Source organism: Labeo rohita, chromosome 1 (genome assembly GCF_022985175.1).
Source record: "Labeo rohita strain BAU-BD-2019 chromosome 1, IGBB_LRoh.1.0, whole genome shotgun sequence".
Lineage (NCBI taxonomy): Eukaryota > Metazoa > Chordata > Actinopteri > Cypriniformes > Cyprinidae > Labeo > Labeo rohita.
In genome coordinates, this window is record NC_066869.1 from 19,588,021 (window position 1) to 19,611,638 (window position 23,618).

The window sequence follows — 23,618 nt, forward strand, 5'->3', positions numbered from 1 at the left end:
ATAAGATGGTCATACCTCAGACATTAAATTTAAAACCACTGTATGAATTTAAAACAATGCAAGTCATGCTTCATAAGGACTATAACTATGGTAAGGGCAGTTTTAAAAAAGTATGTTTAAAAGTTTGCAATTTAGACTGACTACACAAAACGCAATTTTAATTTTAAATTGAACATTTTAACCAAACAAAATTCCTAAGGGTGTCAATTCTGTATTGTTCTACAAATCAACACCATGACTGAAAAGCTCTATAGAGGGTTTGCATTTGCCATACTCGGATGTAAACAACAGTATAGGTTGCATGATTAATGTACTACTGAATATATTGTTCTGCTAATTTATGCTGTCTAAACCACACCAAAAATAAAATGTGTGGAAGCTGCTAAATCATATAGAAAACGACTTGGTAAGCAGGAAAGGGCGCAATATTTTGACAAACTAAAGTTAATAGGTGGTAAAGATACATATGTGACCCTGGACCACAAAACCAGTCTTAAGTCGCTGGGGTATATTTGTAGCAATAGCCAAAAATACATTGTATAGGTCAAAATTATAGATTTTTCTTTTATGCCAAAAATCATTAGGAAATTAATTAAAGATCATGTTTCATGAAGATGTTTAGTAAACTTCGTACTGTAAATATATCAAAACTTAATTTTTGATTAGTAATATGCATTAGTAAGAGCTTCATTTGGACAACTTTAAAGGTAATTATGTCAATATTTAGATTTTTTTTGCACCCTCAGATTCCATTTATACAAATAGTCGTATCTCGGCCAAATATTGTCCCACTCTAACATACCATACATCAATGGAAAGCATGTTTATTCAGCTTTCAGATGATGTATAAAGCTCAATTTTGAAAAATTGATCCTTATGACTGGTTTTGTGGTCCTGGGTCACATATGAGCAGTATTAAGAAAGATATTAGCCTAATATTTCACCTACCTTACCAGAAATGTTAAGAACAAACACGAATGTTGTTAAGATTCTTGCCCTGGAAATCCTGGTTTAGTTTGTCCAACCACAAACGCCTTTCGTTCCTCACAGTTGTTTGCACTCTTTTCCTTTTTTTGTTATAACTTGTGGAAGTCTGTAGCCGGTCTGACTGATTAGTACAGCACAAAACATGACAATAACTGACCATTTCCAGCAGCAATAATCAGCAAAATATGCGAGTTTCCATTGATTTTCCATTGTTTACATTCATGGCCGCGCCAATGCTGTTCCTAGCTGTTTTTAAATGTGATATTTGTACATTTGACAGGTAATTCCTTGATCTCCACCTATATTATGACGTTGAATATGACCATTACATAATGGCAGAAAATCTTTTAAGTGTATTTGGTGGGAAAAAACAATTTGCCGCCAAAACGTACTCTGCTCTGTGACGTGGACTGATGAAGTGGAGAGAGTTCCGCAGGAGCCAATGGCTGCAAAGTTCCATGTTAGAACGATGGGCGGGGCGTGGATATGTCATTCAGCCACTGAGGGTAGAGTAAAGAACTACTGCAAACGTGCAGCCGAGTTTATATATAATTATATATTCCATTATATATAATGGCAGAAGGCGAAGAACCTGCACTTTTCACTAAAGTAACGGTTTATTCTCTACTCGCGTGTGTGGCTCAGTTTGCTGTCGGGTTTGTTTTTGCGCAAAAATGGGGGAATAAATGTTCTGCTGTTGACCGGTGGGTCCTCGTGTGGTTATTTTACGACGCAATAGTTCATTTTACTCTGGTAAGTACAAAGGTGCATGTAGGAACGTTTACGTTTTACCTGCCCGTAACTGTCTGCTCACCTTTGGCTGTTTGACCGTGCAGGAGGGACCTTTCGTCTACATGTCACTTGTTGGAAATGTGTCAACCTCTGACGGTCTGTTGGCAGAGCTATGTGAGTACGCTGTGTTACTACACACAACACGGAGTCAAATGATTTTCAATGTGTTTTTTCTTCTTGCACTAATGAAATGAACCGATTTGGTTAGAAGCCAAAACGACTAGTAGAGTAGTATGACATCTAGTGGTGTTTGTTGGTATGATGTACAAAGTTCAAAGTCCATTCACTGAACATAAGAGATTCTGTACAATCAAAAACAATAAAAAAAAACGTGCTCAGTTTTCTGTAATGTGACTTGCGTTAAACAAGTAGTTCAGCCAAAAATTATGTTAAAAATGCCATTTAGTTAATACTCGCCCTAATATCACTTTCAAAACGTGATTCTTTTGTTTCTGTAGAACACAAAAGTTTCTGTCATACATACAGTGACCGAGTGCTTTCATGTTTTTGAAGATCAAAAAATCACCATAATTAGTCTGTACGATTTGCTTTTTTAAATAATCCAGAACTAGGCAATGGTCTTGTAAAATATACTGAGATATTAAAAAGCAGTAGTTTTCCCCAAAATGAATACATGATGTATTCACCCTCAAGCCTTTCTAGGTGTATATCACTTTGTTCTTTTAGACAAATGTAATCAGAGTTATATTAAAATTTCCTGGCTCTTCCAAGCTTTATAATGGCAGTGATTGGTAGTTGAGATCTTAAATCAAAATAAAGTGCGTCCATCCATCATAAAAAGTACTCCACACAGCTCTTGTGGGTTAATAAAGGCCTTCTGCAGTGAACTGATGTGTTTGTGTAAGAAAAATATCCCGTAATCTCTAGCTTCCGCTAACTGTTGAGCACGCATACACGAGAGTGGCGTTTATAGTGTAAGATGTAGGACATAAGCGAACGCAGTGACAAACTCAGAATCGCAAAGGAGAGCGCAAAACAAAACACCAGTCACGAATGAAAGTACACAATAAGGATTTGTAAAGAAAATATTGGAGGATTTTGATGTAAGCCAAGAGGAGACTGGTTTTCATTTGCTGTAAACAAAACTTGGTTCTCGAGAGACTATCATATTGTCACCAGAGCTTACGCTATGTTTACGTCTTACGTCATCTGCTGGAATGCCACTCTCTCATGAAGATGTACGACAGTTAGCGGAAACTAGAAATTGCGGTTTATTTAAGCTTCAAATGGATATTTTTCTTACACAAACACATCGATTTGCTTCAGGAGGCCTTTATTAACCCTCTGGAGCTGCCTGGAGTACTTTTTATGATGGATGGATAAACTTTATTGGACTTCAAAATCTCAACAGCCATTCACTGCCATTATAAAGCTTGGAAGAGTTTTTTTTTAATATAACTCTGACTGTATTCATTCAAAAAGAAAAAAGTCATTTACACCTAGAATGGCTTGAGTAAATCATAGGGTAATTTTAATTTTTGGGTGAACTATCCCTTTAAATGACATTTTTATTTCTGGGTGGTCTATTCCTTTAAATCAGTAGTTCTCAAATAGGGGGCCTCAACATGATAATGGTCATAATTTTAATTCAGACAAAACAGGATTCAAAATGAGCTCAATCTAAAAATATATTTTAATTCACTCACTCAACAGGGTTTCCACAGTCCTGGAAATACTAGGAAGCCCAGTTTTTAAAAATGTGCTTTCTAGACCTGGATAATAGACTGCAAATTGAAATCTACAAACACCATGGGGCATTTTTCAAATGAATATAATTTTTTTGTGTTATGCCAAGTATAATAATTAGGTACGACTGGAATATCCATAAAAATTCATTGGCCAAAAAAGTGGGATCCTTAAATAAATATAGCAGTTGGGGGCCTTTAAATATTGTTGTGGACAATAGGGGGCCTTGGTGTCAAAAAGGTTAAGAACCACTGCTTTAAATAATTGTATAATCAGGGTAAATTGACTACATGTTGCTTTTCTCACATCATCTAATTTGTCTAGAACCATCAGTTTTTTTTAAGCAAATGGTTATAAAATGTCTTTCTTCTGTAGAAATGTATGTGTATCTTGAATGGCGTTGCAAAACTTTGTCAATTTATCTTGAAAAGCTCATTTTTGATTTGTATTGTCTTGTGCATGTAATGCATGTCAATGTTTAAAAACATCAACAGGGAAAGAATATGGCAAGGCAGATGAGCGCTGGTTGTACTCAGACCCGACAATAGTATCTCTGGAGCTTCTGACAGTGGTTTTAGATGGTTCTCTGGCCCTGCTTCTAGTCTACGCCATCATCAAAAACAAACATTACAGGTAAATCAGGCAGCAGTTTTCAAAATAATTAATTCTGGAAATCTAAATATGAGTCTAAATATGATTTTATCTATTTGTGATGCGATGCTTTGTGACGCTTTCATTTCCAAATAAAATGATTTATTATTAATGGACCTTTAACACAGTTTTAAGCATTTCTCAAATTTCTTTCTGAACCAGGCACTTTGTTCAGATCACACTATGTGTGTGTGAGTTATACGGGGGCTGGATGACCTTCTGTCCAGATTGGCTAATTGGAAGCCCTAACCTGAACACTAGCAACTGGCTGTACCTGTGGGTCTACCTGGTATTCTTCAATGGGATCTGGGTGGTAGTGCCTGGACTCCTCCTGTGGCAGTCATGGAGTGATTTAAGAAGCATGCATCAGTATCCAAAGAAGAAGAACAGATAAAATCAGAGGAAGTCTGGTTGTTAGTATTCAGCCATATAATTATCACCGTTATAATTAGCCTTTCAGAGTCAACAGAATGAGATGTGGAGAGGATGTACTGCAGCTGATGTATTATAAACATTAATTGCATACAACGAATAGTAGAGGAACAGTTGTTAAGGTGTATCTTTGCATAATTGCAGTGGTAAATAGATAAAGGAAGCTCACACCAAACCACTGACGCATAGCAGCATACTTACTTGTACTTTCTGCATTCCTGCCATATGACACATAAACACTGAATTTTTACATTGATCTAGGACCAGTTTCCCTTCTAATCCCTCTTACCAAACTACCTTATCCAGTATAATAGAAAGCAAAAACTGCTTCCAGATAATTGTAATCAGTTACGTCAATTCGTGTTTCATCACACACGTCTGCTTCTCCTTAAAATAATTATGAATCATGCTTCTTTTTATATAGACTGTGCTATACTTATGACAAGTTAACAGGTTAGCCTGTTTAAGGTTTTACTCATCACTGCAATTTTTAGGATTAATTTATTGCACAATTCAGGCATTGTAATTTCACTAAAGCTTCATGTGTAGTTAATACAAAAAGGTAACACGTTATAATAAGATCCCATTAGTTAATGCATTAACAAATATTAACTAATACATTTGTTGCGGTATTTATTCATCTTTGTTAATGTTAGTAAAAATACAACTGTTTATTCTTAGCTCAAATCCATTAAATAATAACAGAAAAAAACATTTTACTTTCAATTATGTGTAAATGTTAAAATTAACATTAACTAAGGTTGATAAATGTTTAGGTGTATTTTATTAATGACAGTTTAAGGTCGTTAACTAACGTTAGCTAATGGAACATGGGAAGTTTTGCCTATAAAACTAAAACTGAATTTAAAGTCACCTACTTTCTTATGAATTCAACTCAGTGAAGTTTGCAAATAAACAATCCATTTAAGTCTAAATATTTATAATAGCCTACTTTTCCATAATGTTATCAGTGGCATTAACATTAATTTAGATTAGTAAATGTTTTAAAAGTTCACAAACTGAACCTTGTAGTTTTACCTAAGACTACAATTGCATTTAAAAACACCAAATTTCTATGGATTTTCCTCAATAAAGCTTTTAATATTAACATTTATGCATCACTGAATTCTCATCAAAATCACTTTGGTTGCCAAATTAATCTGCACATAGCAGCACTGCATTTATTTACAAACAAAAAGATGTTTGCAGTAATTACAGTACACATGCTTGAAGTGCAGAACATGAAGACAAGTAAAAAATAAATATAATATGTATAACACATACAACAATTGTGAAAAGTGCAGTGGCTAAATCAGTCAATTATTTTCCCAACATTCTTGATCTAGTTTTAGTATGTTAATACCATGATCAAAGCTCTTCATTATTGTTATTAAGGTTCCATTTAGATAAAAGGCTAGATAGTATCTTACTTATGCTTTGTGCATTAGTTTAGCTATAGAGGTAAAGGCTTGCTGGAGACCCAGTCCCTTCAGGGCGCTGCAAGCTTGGATCTCCCATTTCCGATCTGTGTAACTATCCAGCTCCAGCAATGTAGACACCTCTCTAATAGTCACAGAGTTTGGCAGATCTTTTTTGTTAGCCAGCACCATCAAGGGAACTCCTTTCAAATGCTCATCAGTCAGAATCTTCTTCAGGGCTTTCTGAGCTTCTCCCATCCTGGTACGATCAGTGCTGTCCACCACGAAGACCAGTACCTTACATCCCTCAAGGTAGTACTTCCAATTGGGCCTCATAGTTCCTTGTCCCCCGACATCCCACACGGACAGTGAGTTCTTCTTGTCCAGCTGTATAGTCGCAACATTGAAGCCCACAGTCGGTGAGGTCTCCATCACCACACCACGCTGCTGCATGTAGAGCAAAGTAGACTTTCCAGCCGAATCCAAGCCCATGAGGAGAACCTGAGGAGTCTTTTTAAACCGTTTAGACTTCATGGCGCCCATCCTGATTCGAAAGACGCGTTTCTGATTGAATTCGCGGACTCTGAATCTCGTCAAGATTCGAACCGGAATCTAACAGAACCCTTGATTTGATTCCGCGACTTCTGTTTTCGAGGGAAATCGTATGCAAAGCAGAAGCGACACTACGTGAACGGCTAAATGTAGCTTACACTATAGCTCAACTATATCCCGTGTCTTTCAGTCTGACAAGTTTAGCGACATCTTTCAACCGGTTTGTCAACTTTACATGCGAGCCAACCTGCTCGAGGATCACAGAAACTGCAATGTAAATAATGTAAATGATCCTGTAGCTATGGCTTGACAGTAACGTTACGTCATGTTTATAAAATATGAAAATGAATATTGTAAAAGTAAGCTGTTAAAAGCTTAGAAGCGTATAAAATATAAATGTTTATTGTAAGATTACCTTATCATTAGGAGTAATATTCGTCACTAGTAAAAATAGTAGTAATAATTGGCCCACTTTATATTAGTAGTCTTTAACTGTGTACTTACACTGAAATTAATCAATAGATACAGTGTTGTGTACATACGTGTTTTGACATTGTACACACACACACATAAATAAATGTATAAAACAGGTACACTAACAGTCAAAAGTTTTTTTAATCTTTTCTTTAAAGAACTCACCAAGCCTGCATTTATTTGATCCAAAGTACAGCGAAAACAATACAGTTCTGAAATATTACTGTTTAAAATACCTGTTTTCTATTTGAATATACACTACCGTTCAAAAGTTTGGGGTCAGTACATTTTTGTTTCTTTTCTTTTTTTTTTTTTTTTTTAAGAAATTAATACTTTTATTCACCAAGGATGTATTAAGGTAATAATTAAAAGTTTATTAAAAGTTCATAATAAATAATTTACATTGTTATAAAATATTTATATTTTGAATAAACACTGTACTTTTTAAACTTGTTATTCATGAAAGAATCCTGAAAAAAAAAATCACAGGTTCCAAAAAATATTTGGCAGCACAACTGTTGATATTATCCAACATTGATCATTCTAATAATAAATCCGCATATTAGAATGATTTCTGAAGGATCATGTGACACTTAAGATTGGAGTAACAGCTGATAAAAATTCAGCTTTTCATCACAGGAATAAATTCTATTTTAAAGTATGTTAAAATAAAAAAACATTCTTTTATATTGTAAAAACATTTTGCAATATTACTGTTTTTTTTTTTTTTTTTTTTAATCAAATAAATGCAGCCTTGATGAGCATAAGAGACTTCTTTAACTGACCCCAAACTTTTGAACGGTAGTGTATTTTAAAATGTAATTTATTCCTGATTTCAAAGCTGAATTTTTAGCATCATTACTTTAGTCTTCAGTGTCACATGATCTTTCATAAATCATTCTAATATTCTGATTTGCTGTTCAAAAAAAAAAAAAAAAATATATATATATATATATATATATATATTATGATGTTGAAAACAGCTGAGTAGATTTTTTTCAAGTTTCTTTGATGAAAAGAAAGTTTAGAACAGTATTTATCTGACATAGAAGTCTTTTGTAACATTATAAATGTCTCTATCATCACTTTTGATACATTTAAAGCATCCTTGCTAAATAAAAGTATTATTTCTATATTTCCTCCAAAATTATTATAAAAAACATGAACAATTATACTGACTCCAAGCCTTTGAATGGTATAGTGTATAAAAATACAAAAGCTTTTTATTTCGGATAAATGCTGATCTTTGGATCTTTCTATTCATCAAAGAGTCCTGCAAAAAAATATATTCAACTATTTTAAATATTGCTAATAATAATAATAAAAATCTTGAACAGAAAATCAGCATATTAGAATGATTTTTGTAGGATCATGTGACACTGATGACTGGAGTAATGATGCTGAAAATTTAGCTTTGATCATAGGAATAAATTACATTTTAAAATATTTTCAAATAGAAAGCAGTTATTTTAAATAGCAAAAATATTTCACAACATTACTGCTTTTACTGCGTTTTAAATCAAATAAATGCTCTCCCTTCTTCCCTCTTACTACTTTATTATTATTATTATTATTAACACGCATGATGCTTATTTTACTCATTTTTCTTCGTCGCGTGTATTTGTCATCCATATTCCCTCAAGTCCCGCCCCCTTTATCTCCAGCCTACTTCTGCCACCAATCCATGAAGCAGGAGCGACGTACAAACAGTCTGTGATTGGACAGTTGAGCAGTCGTTCATGGAGCCGTAGCAACAGTGATCAGGAAACAAGCGAGTTAGTTTTCTAGCTGACGTGAAACGCGCTTCCGTGTGCACACTGCTGGCGCTACAGGCTACTGGACGTGCTGGATAACTCGCTAATTACATGGTCTCAAACTCCTGTAGTCATTAGGTAGGTTTTGTGGCGTTGTCTTGATGAAAACCGTTTTTTCCTGTAGTCTTGAGTCTAGCTGATGTCTTGATGGAGCGATGCAGTAGCTGTCAAGCTAACTGAGCTTTGCTTGTACACACAGTAACGCGAGCCTGCAAGAAGATACGTTCAAACCAACCCTGCTGATTTAGCAATTTCTGTCACATGCACGTTACACACTAGCAGAGGGTGCAGTCTTCTGTTTACATTTGGATTTACTTTGGATTTTGCTTAACGGTCGTAACTGATCTCTGATCAGCTGTTAAAGTGACACGATTACAATAAAAGCTGTAGCTAGTGAGTTTTAGCAGTTTGAATAGTGAACAGGCTTTATGATCCATCAGTTCAGTGCTGTTCCACACACAAAAGCCTTTTGGTATGTTATGCAAGTGTGTTGTGTAAATTGTTGAGCTGTGGTGTCATGGGGTGTAATATCAAACCAAGTGCAGTGGTCATCTGTCATCTTTAAGGCAGTTAACCTCAGCATTCATCACAGGAATAGATTTAAAATATATTAAAACCGAAAACATTTTTTAGATTGTAATATTATTTTATAATATTGCTGTTTTTAATGATCAAATATGCACTGAATTGTTTCAAACTTCTGAGTAGTCGCGTATGTGTCATGTTTCAAAGGCACACACAGCAGTCTTCTCGACTCCAAACCCCATTCCCTGAGCTTACAAAGGAGTTTTGCCATGGTGGATGTGAGCAAGTGGCCTCTCTTCACCCTCTTGAGTGCACAGGAGCTCGCCTCCATACGACAGGCATGCATCTTTGGAGCATCTGCGAATGAGGCCATCTACATCACCCATGATGACGAAGTAAGCTGATCAAGAAACTGATAGCATCTTCTTTGTCTGTTTGGGTCTTCTTGGCGGTGTAAGCTTACATGACCTGTTTTAGTAGCTTGTATTGACAAAAAGGTTCACAAAAGGCTTCTGTACCTTCATATGAAACCTAATCTGGATGTCTTGGCATAGGTGTACGTGTTGGGTTTGAACTGCAGTAATTGTCTTGGGACCGGAGACAGTCAGAGCACAATTGTTCCTAAAAAGCTGGACTGTCTGACTGGGAAGAAGCTGGTTAGTTTGAGCTATGGCAGTGGTCCTCATGTCCTGTTGGCTACAGAAGGTAAGTACAAGCTTGGATTCCTATATTCTGTCTAAACTGGAAGTATTTTATGTATTCGTCAGTTGTTAAAAGTAGAGGTATAATGCAAAATCACTTGCCTGTGTGAATACATTATAGTTCTATCTAGTAATGGGTATGTATTTTATACCTCAAAGTGCTTTCTTCTCCCTACAGGGGGGGAGTTGTATGCATGGGGGCATAATGGATACAGTCAGTTGGGCAATGGGACGACCAATCAAGGTGTGTCTCCCATTTTGGTGTCTACCAACCTGCAGAACAAGAGGGTGACTGAAGTGGCCTGTGGTTCTCACCACTCTTTGGCTTTGACCCATGAGGGTGAGGTGAGGTTTGAGAACTGCTTTTGTCACACTCAGTCAATGCATTGCATGAGTATGAAAGCCCATTTTCACTACATGAAAATCATCTTGTCTCTGTGACGTCACAACCCAGGCCGCTCCCACGAAAGTTGATTGACGTGGTCTTACCTTAGATCTGCCCTAAATGAGCTGAGTGAGCTGTGAACAGTCCGATCGCCATTGTGTCGACTCCAGTGCAGATGTAGACAAGAATGTTTCTGATTGAGGTGTTTTGTTGTTGGATGTAATACTGAACATAGCAGTTGTCATTTACTCCCAACATCTGAGCCTCTGAAGACGCAGAGGATTAACGTTACTTTAGTTTTTGAAGGAAATGTGCCCGGTGATCTACATAAATGCGTCTGTGTTCGCGCTAATCATTTGTGATGCAGCTTTATCTACCACAAAAGTGAGTATAAGGGTTTTTTATGCATCTTTGCAAATCGCCTTTCTTAATAATGTGCTAGTTAACAAGTTCGCGGCTAAAGTAAACATTACTGCTCGTCACCCCACAGAAGTGGGGGTGGGGTGAGCAAAGCTCATTAGCATTTAAAGGCAAATGCAACAAAATAGCTTGCTGTGAAAAGGGCTGATTTTGACAAGGTGACCCCTTTAAGAAATATAAACAATAAATACCATTTTGTGTCTCTTTAATGTGTTGTGACACATCGCTGTAATGCCTCAGTTTAAGTGGCTTGTGAACCAGTCATCTCTTTCTCTTTACTAGTTATAGCACAAAATAAACATAAATGAACATCAGAAGGTGTCTTGTTTCAACCGCAAAAAGATGCCAATAAAGCCCGTTTTTCAAGTTCAAGTCCACCAATCATAAACTACTCTCCTGGTTTGTTTGTTGGACAAAAATGGCAATTTCGGTGTCATGATTGGTCAGATTTCCTTTCAGTCAACCTCCCTGTGAAGGGACAATTATGACATGATTGACTTTTTATTACATAGTTTTCACTATGTCATAATTTTTAACCTTTTATCTTTAAACTTGACCTTTTATCTCATAAACATGACTTCTTCTGAATGTTTGTAATAATTATAACTTTTTATGCCAAACAATGATTATAAATGATCATTATTGTTTAAAATGTGGCAGAAATGGGCTTCCATACATAAGAGATTGCATGTTTAACCTAACATTGATTCATTTTCTTTTAACAATGCAGTTGAAAAATCACAAATGAGTTGCAAATAATGTATGAGTCACATTTTATTATTGCGTTTAGTAGTAATGTAAAATACCAGTAAATAAAACTAAATGTTTTAAATTTAACTCTTTATAAATTTAATTAAATTTCAATTTAAAGATGGAATCTTATAAATTAAAATGTTTTTAGATTTTGAAACTGGTCTAAAATTGGGTAAAACAGTTAAGGAAAGGCTGAACTACAGTAAGTTTATTATACAGTGGCACTGGTCCTGTTCCCAAGACTTTATTATAGTCCAGATACTAGGCCCAATAATGTCAAAAAACCTGTTTAAAGAGCCTAGATGGTGTCACATCATAGGGGTTATTAGCAGGCTTCATCCGGCCTACAGTATTGGCCCAAAAAAAGGATAGAAACCGGTAAAAACAGCGGAACATATGGAAGGGTTTGAAAGATCGTAAGTGATTGAAACAATATGTCATCTAATATCAACAAATTTATTTGAACATTTTCACAGGTGTCAAGAGACACATCAGTACTTGCAATATTAGTCTGACTGATCGCAGTTAGGCTTGTGACAAAAATAGTTGTATATTTAAAACACCATGTCAACTTCCATTTGCATGCAGATGTATGTGTTTGGCTCTTGTGTCTTGTTTCACACTGTTTTTGGCTGTTAGACCATGAATGTGGCATTTTTAAGATGGCATAGAATCAGTGGTGGGCAGTAACGAAGTAGTTGTACTTCGTTACTGTACTTAAGTACATTTTTCAAGTATCTGTACTTTACTGGAGTAGTTTTATTTTGAGTAACTTTCACTTTTACTTCACTACATTCCAAAGTGTAAGATCGTACTTTTTACTTCACTACATTTCATAAACATATCGTTACTGTAATATATCACATGCTCTGAGACACAAGCGGTGTCTGATTCATGAACAAACTGATTCTTTTCAATGAACCTGTTGAATTGATTCGCCAATCGCACCAAACGATTCATTCACGAATTGGAATGATCCGACTGCAGCTGTTCTCGAGTCGACAACTCACTGATTCAAATGATCCGTTTAGAGCGAGTCTCCAGTCAACTGAATTCACAAGTAAGAGCCGGGAGATCTTGTGTGCGCGCGACTAATGCTGCGAAAAGTAAGTTACTAATGTCGAATTTTAGGATTAATTATTATATCTGAAAATCATATTTAGGTCAAAGCTGTCCGTTGTTTGTGAATTACACAATTAAAAGGTGATCTGTTTAAGCGCACTGAAATGCTTGAATTCAAACACATCAAAAACGAAAAATTTAAATAACAGCTTAAATAAAATAACTCATGCACGTTCATATTCCTCGCTGATGTAACGTTAGCAGTCTTATTAAAATGCTACTCATGTAGCCCTGTGACGTCTGTTTTTATATTGTTCAGCAAACAGTATACATTTTTATATTGTTTGGATCAGCTAGAATAGACAGATATGAATGTTTATTCAACCATACTGAAAATAAGTAAATATTGTTAGCTGATGCTAACTGTCTAGCTGCTTGCTGGTGCTAAGTTGAGATAATTTTTAGATATAAAGTCCACATATTTTTATTCAACCACCTAGACAGATTACATCTGAGAGAAAAAGGATGTCATGCTCAGAACATGGTAACTACAGTAATTATTAAAGTGGGAAGTGATGCCCTCTGGGGGCATTTGGCCAGGGGTGTTTTTACACAGACAATATTTGAAAGGAAAAAATCATTATGAAAATATAATTATATTTTCCTTAAAATGTTCTTGCTAACTTCAGGCCTTATTCTCATGTCATATATAACTGTGACGTTATGCAAAACAAGCTTTAAAACACTTTTTTCTTACTGGTGAAAATTTGATGGTCAAATCTCTCAGGTACATTACAGTGTAAGCTTCACATTGAATATCACTACATCACTCTCGTCAACATAGTCCATATCAACAACAAAAATGTAAAAATGTATTAAGTAGCCTATATAAAATGGCAAAATAAATCTATCAGTACTTTTTTACTTAAGTACATAAAAAATCGGATACTTCTGTACTTTCACTCGAGTAAAATTGAAAGAGGAGCACTTTTACTTGTACTGAAGTAATATTTTATTATACGTATCTGTACTTTTACTCAAGTACTCAACTTGTGTACTTCGTCCACCACTGCATAGAATCAAACTACTAAATTGTCCAGATTTTCAGCTGCTGGACACACTATCAAGATATGAAGAGTTCAGATGCAAAACAGCTAAATCCATCTGACATCTTTCTTTAAAAAATGCATTTTTATCAGGCTCAGATGTATAGGTTTCTATGTATGTACCGGTACTTCTGACTGGGTTGAGGCTGGTATTTTAGCGAGTTTTAAGAAAAAGTATTTGATGGACGCATAATATGTGTCGAGAGCATTCACTCAGCATCATTATCTCATTTTTGACCGAGATGGCTTTTAGCTCTTCATATGTTTATCCCATAATCTCTCTTTTAAAGAAGTATTTCTCAGACATTAGATAAGATGGAGTTGTAGGCTTTAGTGGACCACAGACTGATTCAGCTGTGTTTCTCACATATTTTTAAACCTAATTTTTATCCCAGTTGATATAAAACACTGACTGTTGGTTAAAATGCAACCTACTGATGCACAGATATGTCCATTAATTAGGGTTAAACTAGTGACATACTGTGAAGGCATGGACTAATAAAACGGTTTCAGCATATAATCCAAGAAAATCTGTTTGCATTTGGGTTTATGTAGGTTACATTTTAAAGGGTTTTCGCTGGATTTGGGTTTGTCGAAACCCTCCTCTCTATCCTCATCTGTTTAGCAAGTATAGTTAGCCGCTTAGGCTCATCGTGCATGCTGTAATAAGGAGCATGTGACCTTTTTTGTTAAGCTGTGAGGGCTTTTGTTCTCACTGTGACTGCAAGATCAGCTTGGGTGTAACACTCTGTGTTTGTCAGTGATAATAGTTCATATTCACATTCATTAAATCTTGCCATGTTCATAGACAGCCGGTCAGATGTTTCAATAAATAAATATTTTTAGCTTAATGTCCCTGTTAATGGTCTTGTCTGCTAATTATATGTTGTCTCAGGTGTTTGCGTGGGGCTACAACAACTGTGGTCAAGTAGGTTCAGGGTCCACCGCCAACCAGCCAACACCCCGCAAGGTGTCCAGCTGTCTCCAAAACAAAGTGATGGTCAGCATAGCCTGTGGACAGACTTCATCCATAGCTGTGGCGGATAATGGCGAGGTAAAGGATGGAATTTACCAGTTATGACCTTCCTGTTTATGGTAATACCCAACCTACTATGTAAAACATTATGTTGACTATTAACTACTTAAGTGTGTGTGTGTTATCTCGCTGTATTTCTCACTTATGCATGTTGCACATTTGTTATTGGTGAAATGTGTGTGTTTTTCAGGTTTATGGCTGGGGTTACAATGGCAACGGCCAGCTAGGTTTAGGCAACAATGGGAACCAGCTAACCCCATGTCGTCTGATTGCACTACAAGGCCTCTGTGTGCAGCAGGTACGAAACAGAAGATCTACCACGTTCTTTGGTGGATTGTTAGCTGTACATGTAATATATTAATATACACTATGGTTCTGAAGTTTGAGGTCAGAAAGATTATTGTTTGAAGAAAGTAATACTTCTATTCAGCAAAATACTGAACAAACGTGTCAGTAAAGACATTTATAATTTTGCAAAAGATTTCTGTCTCAGATGAATGCTGTTCTTCAAAAATAACTGTTCAACACTGATAATAATAAGAGATGTTTCTTGAGTACAGCATATCAGAATGATTTCTGAAGGATATTTCATTTTAAATATTGTTTAACAATAGTACTGTTTCTACTGTAAAATGAATAATGCAATCTTAGTGAGCAAAGAAGACTTCAAAAACTAAAAAATCTACTGACCCCAAACCTTCGAACAGAATTGTACATAAAAGCAACAAGAACTGACAACAAAGAAACAACATGTGACCAGTACAGATTTGTAAAAAATTAAGTGGGTGTAAAAAAATGTCAAACATGTCACTGTGTCACAGATTGCCTCAGGTTACGCTCATTCTCTAGCACTGACCGATGAGGGCCTGTTGTATGCATGGGGGGCCAATACTTACGGCCAACTGGGCACCGGCAACAAGAGCAACCAGCTCAGCCCTGTACAGGTCATGACTGAGAAAGAAAGGTAAGGAGTTTGAAAATAAGTCTTTTCGTTACTTGCCTAGTCATTTATTCATTCACTGACTCTGTTCTAAAACAGTTGTTATTGGTAAATCTATTTTAAAAAGTTCACATTAAAGGTTTAGTTCATTCCTCAATTAAAATTTCCTGATAATTTACTCACCCCCATGTCATCCAAGATGTCCATGTCTTTCTTTCTTCAGTCGAAATTAAGGTTTTTGAGGAAAACATTTCAGGATTTTTCTCCATATAGTGGACTTCAATAGGAATCAGCGGGTTGAGGGGCCAAATTGCAGTTTCAATACAGCTTCAAAGGGCTCTACAGCTGAGGAATAAGGGTTTTATCTAGCGAAAGTCATCATGCTCTGATAACAGACACAGCACAGTTATGTAACGGCTATTTTCTTAAAAAAGAAAATAACTTTTTTAGAAAATGACTGATCATTTTGCTAGATAAGACTCTTATTCCTTGGCTGGGATTGTGTAGAGCCCTTTGAGGCTGCATTAAAACTGCAATTTAGACCTTCAATCCATTGATCCCCATTGAAGTCCAGTATATGGTGAAAAATCCTGGAATGTTTTCCTCAAAAACCTTCATTACTTTTCGACTGAGGAAAGAATGACACAAACATCTTGGATGACAACGGGGTGAGTAAATGATCAGGAAATTTTAGTTCTGGAAGTGAACTAATCCATTAAGCACAAAAAGTATTTTACTCAAAATATTGAGTAGAATGTTAATTTTTTTTTATCAGTACATTTTGTAGTTACCAATACTTGTATTTCAGCCGTGCCTGAAATATTTTTGTAATCAACATTTCTTTTGAATCTGTCATTTTGTTGATATTAATTTTTTTTTTTTCACTGATCTATTGCAAGATGAGATGCTAGAATATGGCCAAAATATGGAACATGAATATATATATTTAAAAAAAAATGGAACAGCCTTAAAAGGCACACCTTAAAGAAGTCCACTTCCAGAACAACAATTTACAGATAATGTACTCACCCCCTTGTCATCCAAGATGTTCATGTCTTTCTTTCTTCAGTCATAAAGAAATTATATTTTTTGAGGAAAACAGGACTTTTCTCCATATAATGGACTGAAATGGTGCCCAGAGTTTGAACTTACAAAATACAGTTTAAATGCAGCTTCAAACGATCCCAAATGCGGTTGTAAACAATCCCAGCCGAGGAAGAAGGGTCTTATCTAAGGGTCTTATCAGCTATTTTCAGAAAAATAATGCAATTTATATACTTTTTAATGTCAGACGTTCGTCTTGTCTTGCTCTTCCCGACCTGTTTTTTTCCGGTCACCTTTTTTAAGGGTGTTTGATCATCTTTGCATGTTCGCTTTGCAAAGACTAGGTCGGTACTTCTGTAACGATGTAGGATGATTTTGAAATTATTTTTGAAGTTGAGGGAGAAAATACGATTGAAGTTTTTCGATACCCTAACTGTCTTGAGTCAGAATACACAGAGTTCAGGGAGAGAAAGACAAGACGAGCATTTGGGATTGAAAAAGTATTTAAATTGCATTTTTTTTTTATGAAAATAACCGATTGTTTCGCTAAATAAGACCCTTCTTCCTCAGCTGGGATCATTTGAAGCCGCATTTAAACTGCATTTTGGAAGTTCAAACTTGGGGCACCATAGCAGTCCATTATATAGAGAAAAATTTCTTTACAACTGAAGAAAGAAAGACATGAACATCTTGGATGACAAGGGGGTGAGCACATTATCTGTAAATTGTTCTGGAAGTGGACTTCTCCTTTAAAATGATCCTGTCTAGGTTGGCGACTCAAAATAAGGAGTATATGATATTGACGTTGCATTTTGTCAGTGCCATTGTTAGTGTGAATTCTTGCAACCCAGGGGGATTTCCTGTTGGTCTAGTGGGAGCTTCCTGTAAGTCATCCTGTTTTGGGTGTAGATGAAGAGTAGCTCTCTTGTACTAACTCTATAGGTCACTCTATCTCTGCTAATATTAGTTTAAATTTGAGGCAATGCATAATAAACAGTATCCTCTAATGCAGAGAGAATAATACTTGCATACGGATCTGAGTGATGTATCTCATTTCCCTTGGTCCTTTCCCCTTTGTGCCCTCATGTCCCTGCTCTCCTCCACCTTGGCCTCCTCCATGTCTTCCTGCTATTTTGACTCCACCTTTTCCCTCCACCAGGATTGTGGAGATCGCCGCCTGTCACTCCACACACACCTCTGCAGCAAAGACCCAGAGCGGTCAGGTGTACATGTGGGGGCAGTGCCGCGGACAGCCCATCGTGCTGCCACACCTCACGCACTTCACCAGCACAGATGACGTCTTCGCCTGCTTCGCCACGCCATCTGTGATGTGGCGGCTGCTTTCCATGGGTGAGTTTGTGTTTTCGTCATCATTGTTTTGATGTTTGGTTCTCTTTGGATGCTTTGTTGTTTCAGTCTTAATGCATATACAGTATTTTATACTGGTTAAAGCAGAAATAGATTCTGCAGAAATTGATGCTGTTACATAACTGTGGTGTGTTTGTTATCAGAGCATGATGACTTCCTGACTGTGGCCCAGTCCCTTAAAAAAGAGTTTGACAATCCTGAGACCTCTGACCTCAAATTCAGCATCGACGGGAAGTACATTCATGTCCATAAAGCTGTTCTCAAAATCAGGTGATGACCTCACTCCAGTTTCATCATTAATAATTGGTGCATTAAGGAGTTCAGTGTTCTCTTAGTTATTGGTAATTACAACTTTCTTCTCTTTTATACCATTTCTGTGTCCTCATTTCAGGTGTGAACACTTCAGATCAATGTTTCAGTCACACTGGAATGAGGACATGAAGGAAGTGATTGAGATCGACCAGTTCTCGTACCCAGTGTACCGCTCTTTCTTGGAGTTCCTCTACACTGACAGTGTAGATCTTCCTCCTGAGGATGCTATCGGTGGGTTCAGACACATTTTTTAGCTAGGTTTAAAGAAAAATATCAAACCTATAGATGAACATAAGAAACCAGCAATCACTCTTTTCAACCTTTTTTAATCACCAAAACTACACCAAGTAGATTACCATCATGTTTATTTACTCCTACCTGGCCTTAAAGTGGACTCGTATATTATTGTGGTCCATTTTTGTCTGCAGGATGTAGTTCAGTTTTCATTGTCTTTTGTCATTGCTATTGTCTTTTGGACTATACATCACTATAATATTATATAAAGCAAAATATTAATGATTCTTATAATAATTTTAATTATAATAATACATTAATAATTAGTAATTATTGGTTAATAATAATAGTAAATAATTACATTTCATTAGTAAAATAATTTAAAGGAATAAGTTATTAGTTAATAATTACATTGATAATTAGTTGTTATTGTTATTTACAAATTATGATTTACAACAATAAAAATAGTACACCAGTAAAAATTTGCTTATTATTATTATTTACAGTAGCCATACATCAATAGTGATTAGTTGTTTACAGTTATTGTTTACAATAACAATAAGAGCAATACACCAATTCTAATGATTATTTATAATAATATAATTATTTACAACAACACTAAAATAATATACCACTTTTATGCTTAGTTAGGAATGCTTAGTTATTATTTACAATAGTAATTATGATTTACAACAATAATAATAGTAACTCCAGTAATAATTTATTATTTTCAATAATGTAGTTATTTTTCTTGTAAACAATAACATCAGTAATGATTAGTTTTTTACAATTATTGTTTACATCAATAACAACCACAATAAACCAATACTGATTAATATTATTATTATTATTATTATTATTATTTTTATAGTAATATGATTGTTATTTACAATAATATCAACAACAATAATATGCAAGTAATGCGTAGTTATTTACATTAATATCTATGATTTACAACAATAATAACAATAGAACATCGGTAGTAATTTATTATTTACAATAATATAGTTATTATTTACAATAACAATACATCAATAATGATTAGGTATTGTTTACAATTATTGTTTACAACAACAATAATAACAATACACCAATACTGATTATTATTTATAGTAATTTAATTATTATTTACATACAGTATTTACAATAATACACCAGTAATGCTTAGTTAGTAAAGCTTAGTTATTATGATTCACAACAATAATAACAATAGCAACTCAGTAACAATGTAATTTACAATATAGTTATTATTATAGTAAACAATAACATCAATGATTAGTTGTGTACAATTATTGTTTACAGCAACAATAATAGCAATGCACTAATACTAATGATTATTATTTCTAGTAATATAATTATTTACATACAATATTTACATATTCAACACCATAATACACCAATAATGCTTATTTATTATGCTTAGTTAGTAAAGCTTAGTTATTTAAAATAATTATGATTTAAAACAATAATAACAATAGTAACTCAGTAATAATGTAATTATTTACAATAATAGTTGTTATTATTATTATTATTATTATTATTATTGTTGTAAATAATATCAATAATTAGTGTACAATTATTGTTCACAGCAAAAACAATAATAGCAATGCACCAAAACTGATTAATATTATTATTATTGTTATTATTATTATTATTATTATTATTGTTTATAGTAATATAATTATACAACAACACTAACAATAATACACCAGTAATGTTTAGTTATTATCCTTAGTTATGCTTAGTTAGTAATGGTTAGTTATTTACAATAATATAGTTGTTATTATTTACAATAACATTGCTTCAATAATGATTAGGTATTGTTTACAATTATTGTTTACAACAACAACAGCAATAATCCACCAATACTGATTAATCATTAATATTATAATTATGTATAGATTATAATTATTCTTACAACACTAAAAATAATACACCAGTAATGCTTAGTTATTATGCTTAGTCATTCTTAGTTATGCTTAGTTGTTATTTACAGTAATGATTTTCAACAATAACAACAATAGTACAGTCGTAATTTCGTATATATATATATATATATATATATATATTATATATTATTTTTTTATTTTTTTTTTTTTTTTACAACAATAATAGCAATACACCAATTCTGGTTAATCATTGTAATCATTGGTTATTTATAGTAATATAATTATTTACAGCCGCACTAACAGTAATACACCAGTAATGCTTAGTTATCATCATTGCTATTATTATTTACAATAATATAATTATTATTTATAACAACAGCAACATGTACATTGCTAATGATTAGTTGTGATTGACATTAATAATATATGTTAATATAACCAAATTTGGAACTGTATACTTCTCTACATTTTATGTATTGTAAATAAAAATCCAAAAATATTTGTAATTGAACAAATTAAGTTCAAGTTCAACACACAACACACAAACAAAAAATGAATGGATTTGGATCTCTCTCCCAGGGTTACTGGATTTGGCAACCTCGTACTGTGAAAACAGACTGAAGAAGTTGTGCCAGCATATCATAAAGAGAGGAATCACGGTGGACAACGCTTTCTCTCTGCTGTCTGCTGCCATCAGATATGATGCCGAGGTAACACTAAACTGCCCTGGAGGCCTGGCTTATTCTTGTTTTACCTCTTAGCTCATTTTTGTCTTATTTTGTTTGTAAGTAAAATCCTTTCGAAAGGTAATACACAAACTCAATATCGTAAGCTCATAATGCTAATCATCGATGGTAATGTTGATCGTTCTTGCTCGCTCGTTCAGTCACTCATAACTGCACATTCATGCTTTCTTTCATGTGAAGGATCTAGAGGAGTTCTGTTTTAAATTCTGTGTGAACCACTTGACTGAGGTCACGCAGACAGCTGCGTTCTGGCAGATCGACGGCAACATGCTGAAGGAGTTCATCTGCAGAGCCAGCCACTGTGGAGCCTTCAAAAACTGACTCTGACGGCCACCAGATACACACACACACGCTCAATGTATTAGTCGATGACCCCATCTGTTACAGCAGTCAGTCCTCCTCACAGCTAGTGGGCGCTGAGACACCAGACAGTCATTATTACACAGCGCCCCCTGTTGAGCAGCAGAGGAACTCTTTCCTAATGGATAAGATTCATGAAGAAAGGTCAATGTCTGTGCTATTGTCACATACAAACCATTTTGTACTCATCTGTTACCCAAGATAGTCAGCCAGACGGGACATTCTCATTGAAGTCTTACACAACTTTTTAAAGTGAGTTTGGACCAAACAGAAGCATAATTCAACTGTATTACTAACAAGCACCACTGAAAAACAGACAAAGAGAGTTGCTAGTTCATTCTTTGTTTGTCCCTTATATATTTTTTTGCACGGGTAATATCAAATAGAGGTCACTAATTAGATATGTTTTTTTTTTTTCTTGCAGTGATGCAGTGCATTACAATCTGCTCTTTTTTTTATTGTATTGTATTGGCCTGGTTTGTATATTGATGTGGCCGCTTATGTTGTTGACCAAATGAATTTCTGCTATATGTTTTTGCTTGACTTGAGACTTAAAATGTAGGCAGTTTCTTTAGATTAGAAAGACCACTGTCTGTTATCACTTGGTTTAGTATCTGCTGTTGCTGCTGTGAATTACTAAAGCAGCATACAATGACTGTTGCACTTAATCAGTCTGATGTTTAAGTTTGCTAAAATATAAAGAGTGTTATTCATAGTTGCACTAGTAGTTTCCTGTACAGGTGCTCATATAAAATCACTAGAGAGTGTATATGAATCTTTACAGCTGCACATTTTATAGGTGTGAAACACTTTCATAATACTAATGCCTATGGTAAGTTTTTTTTTTTTGGTTACAGAACTAACTGTATTTGTTTTTCACATGTACATATTGTACAGTTTTTGCATTAGTTTTGTAAAATAATCTGTGCACCATATGTGTGCCACAGTTTATCTTGTAAGTTATAAAACCTGATACTATAAAGATAAATAAAGCTTTTCTTATAAGTTGCATTGAGGTGTTTTTAATTACACTACCTTTTGACGTCTTTTTAAAGAAGTCTCTTCTGCTTACCAAGCCTGCATTTATCCAAATGCAGCAAAAGCAGTAATACTGTAAAATATTTTTATATTTAAAATAATTGCTTTCTATTTGAATATATTTTAAAATTTAATTTATTTCTGTGATGAAAGCTACATTTTCAGTACTCCGGTCTTCAGTGTCACATGATCCTTCAGAAATCATTCTAATATGCCGATTTGCTGTTCAAAAATTTATTATAATGAAAAGATCCAAAGATTAGCATTTATCTGAAATAAAAAGCTTTGTAACACTATGCACCATACCATTCAAAAGCTTGGAGTCAGTGTAATTTTTTTTTTGGAAAAAAAAAAAATAGAAATGAATACTTTAATTTAGCAAGGATGCATTAAACTGATCAAATAAAGATGATAAAGACATTTATAATGTTACAAAATCTACTCAGTTGTTTTAAACGTAATAATAATAATAAATGTTTTTTGAGAAGCAAATAGGAATATAATGATTTCTGAAGGATCATGTGACTGGAATAATGACGCTAAAAATTCAGCTTTGAAATCACAGGAATAAATTATATTTTAAAATATATTCAAATAGAAAACAGTTATTTTAAATAGTACAAATATTTAAAATTTCACTTTTTTACTGTACTGCCCTGGTGAAAAAACCAGCATATGCTGGTAGGTATGTTTGGATGCTGGAATGCTGGTTAGGTAGGTTTTGATTCTGGTTTAAGCTGGTCCTTTGCTGGTTTATGCTGGTCCTTTGCTGGTTTAAGCTGGTCCTTTGCTGGTTTTTGCTGGTCATGTTGCTGGTCAAGGACCAGCTTAAACCAGCATCAAAACCTACCTAACCAGCATCCCAGCATCAA

General features: G+C 34.6%; 3 protein-coding genes across 3 annotated transcripts; 2 read left to right on the forward strand and 1 right to left on the reverse strand.

The window, feature by feature from the left end:
- The first annotated feature begins 1,469 nt into the window (after positions 1–1,469).
- ebpl (EBP like) lies at positions 1,470–5,677 on the forward strand. The gene is made up of 4 exons (XM_051110685.1): positions 1,470–1,740; positions 1,824–1,893; positions 3,981–4,119; positions 4,300–5,677. The coding sequence occupies exons 1-4, from the start codon at positions 1,561–1,563 to the stop codon at positions 4,529–4,531; spliced, it is 621 nt and encodes a 206-aa protein (XP_050966642.1). The 5' UTR covers positions 1,470–1,560; the 3' UTR covers positions 4,532–5,677.
- A 322-nt stretch (positions 5,678–5,999) lies between these two features.
- arl11 (ADP-ribosylation factor-like 11) lies at positions 6,000–6,698 on the reverse strand. The gene has a single exon (XM_051110709.1). The coding sequence runs from the start codon at positions 6,528–6,530 to the stop codon at positions 6,000–6,002; it is 531 nt and encodes a 176-aa protein (XP_050966666.1). The 5' UTR covers positions 6,531–6,698.
- A 2,058-nt stretch (positions 6,699–8,756) lies between these two features.
- rcbtb1 (regulator of chromosome condensation (RCC1) and BTB (POZ) domain containing protein 1) lies at positions 8,757–22,125 on the forward strand. Its single transcript, XM_051110640.1, has 12 exons — positions 8,757–8,905; positions 9,560–9,747; positions 9,907–10,057; positions 10,232–10,398; positions 14,675–14,833; positions 15,006–15,113; positions 15,637–15,779; positions 17,959–18,149; positions 18,311–18,437; positions 18,559–18,710; positions 21,182–21,312; positions 21,529–22,125. Exons 2-12 carry the CDS (start codon positions 9,622–9,624, stop codon positions 21,667–21,669), a joined length of 1,596 nt encoding a protein of 531 aa, XP_050966597.1. The 5' UTR covers positions 8,757–8,905; positions 9,560–9,621; the 3' UTR covers positions 21,670–22,125.
- The last annotated feature ends 1,493 nt before the right edge of the window (positions 22,126–23,618 follow it).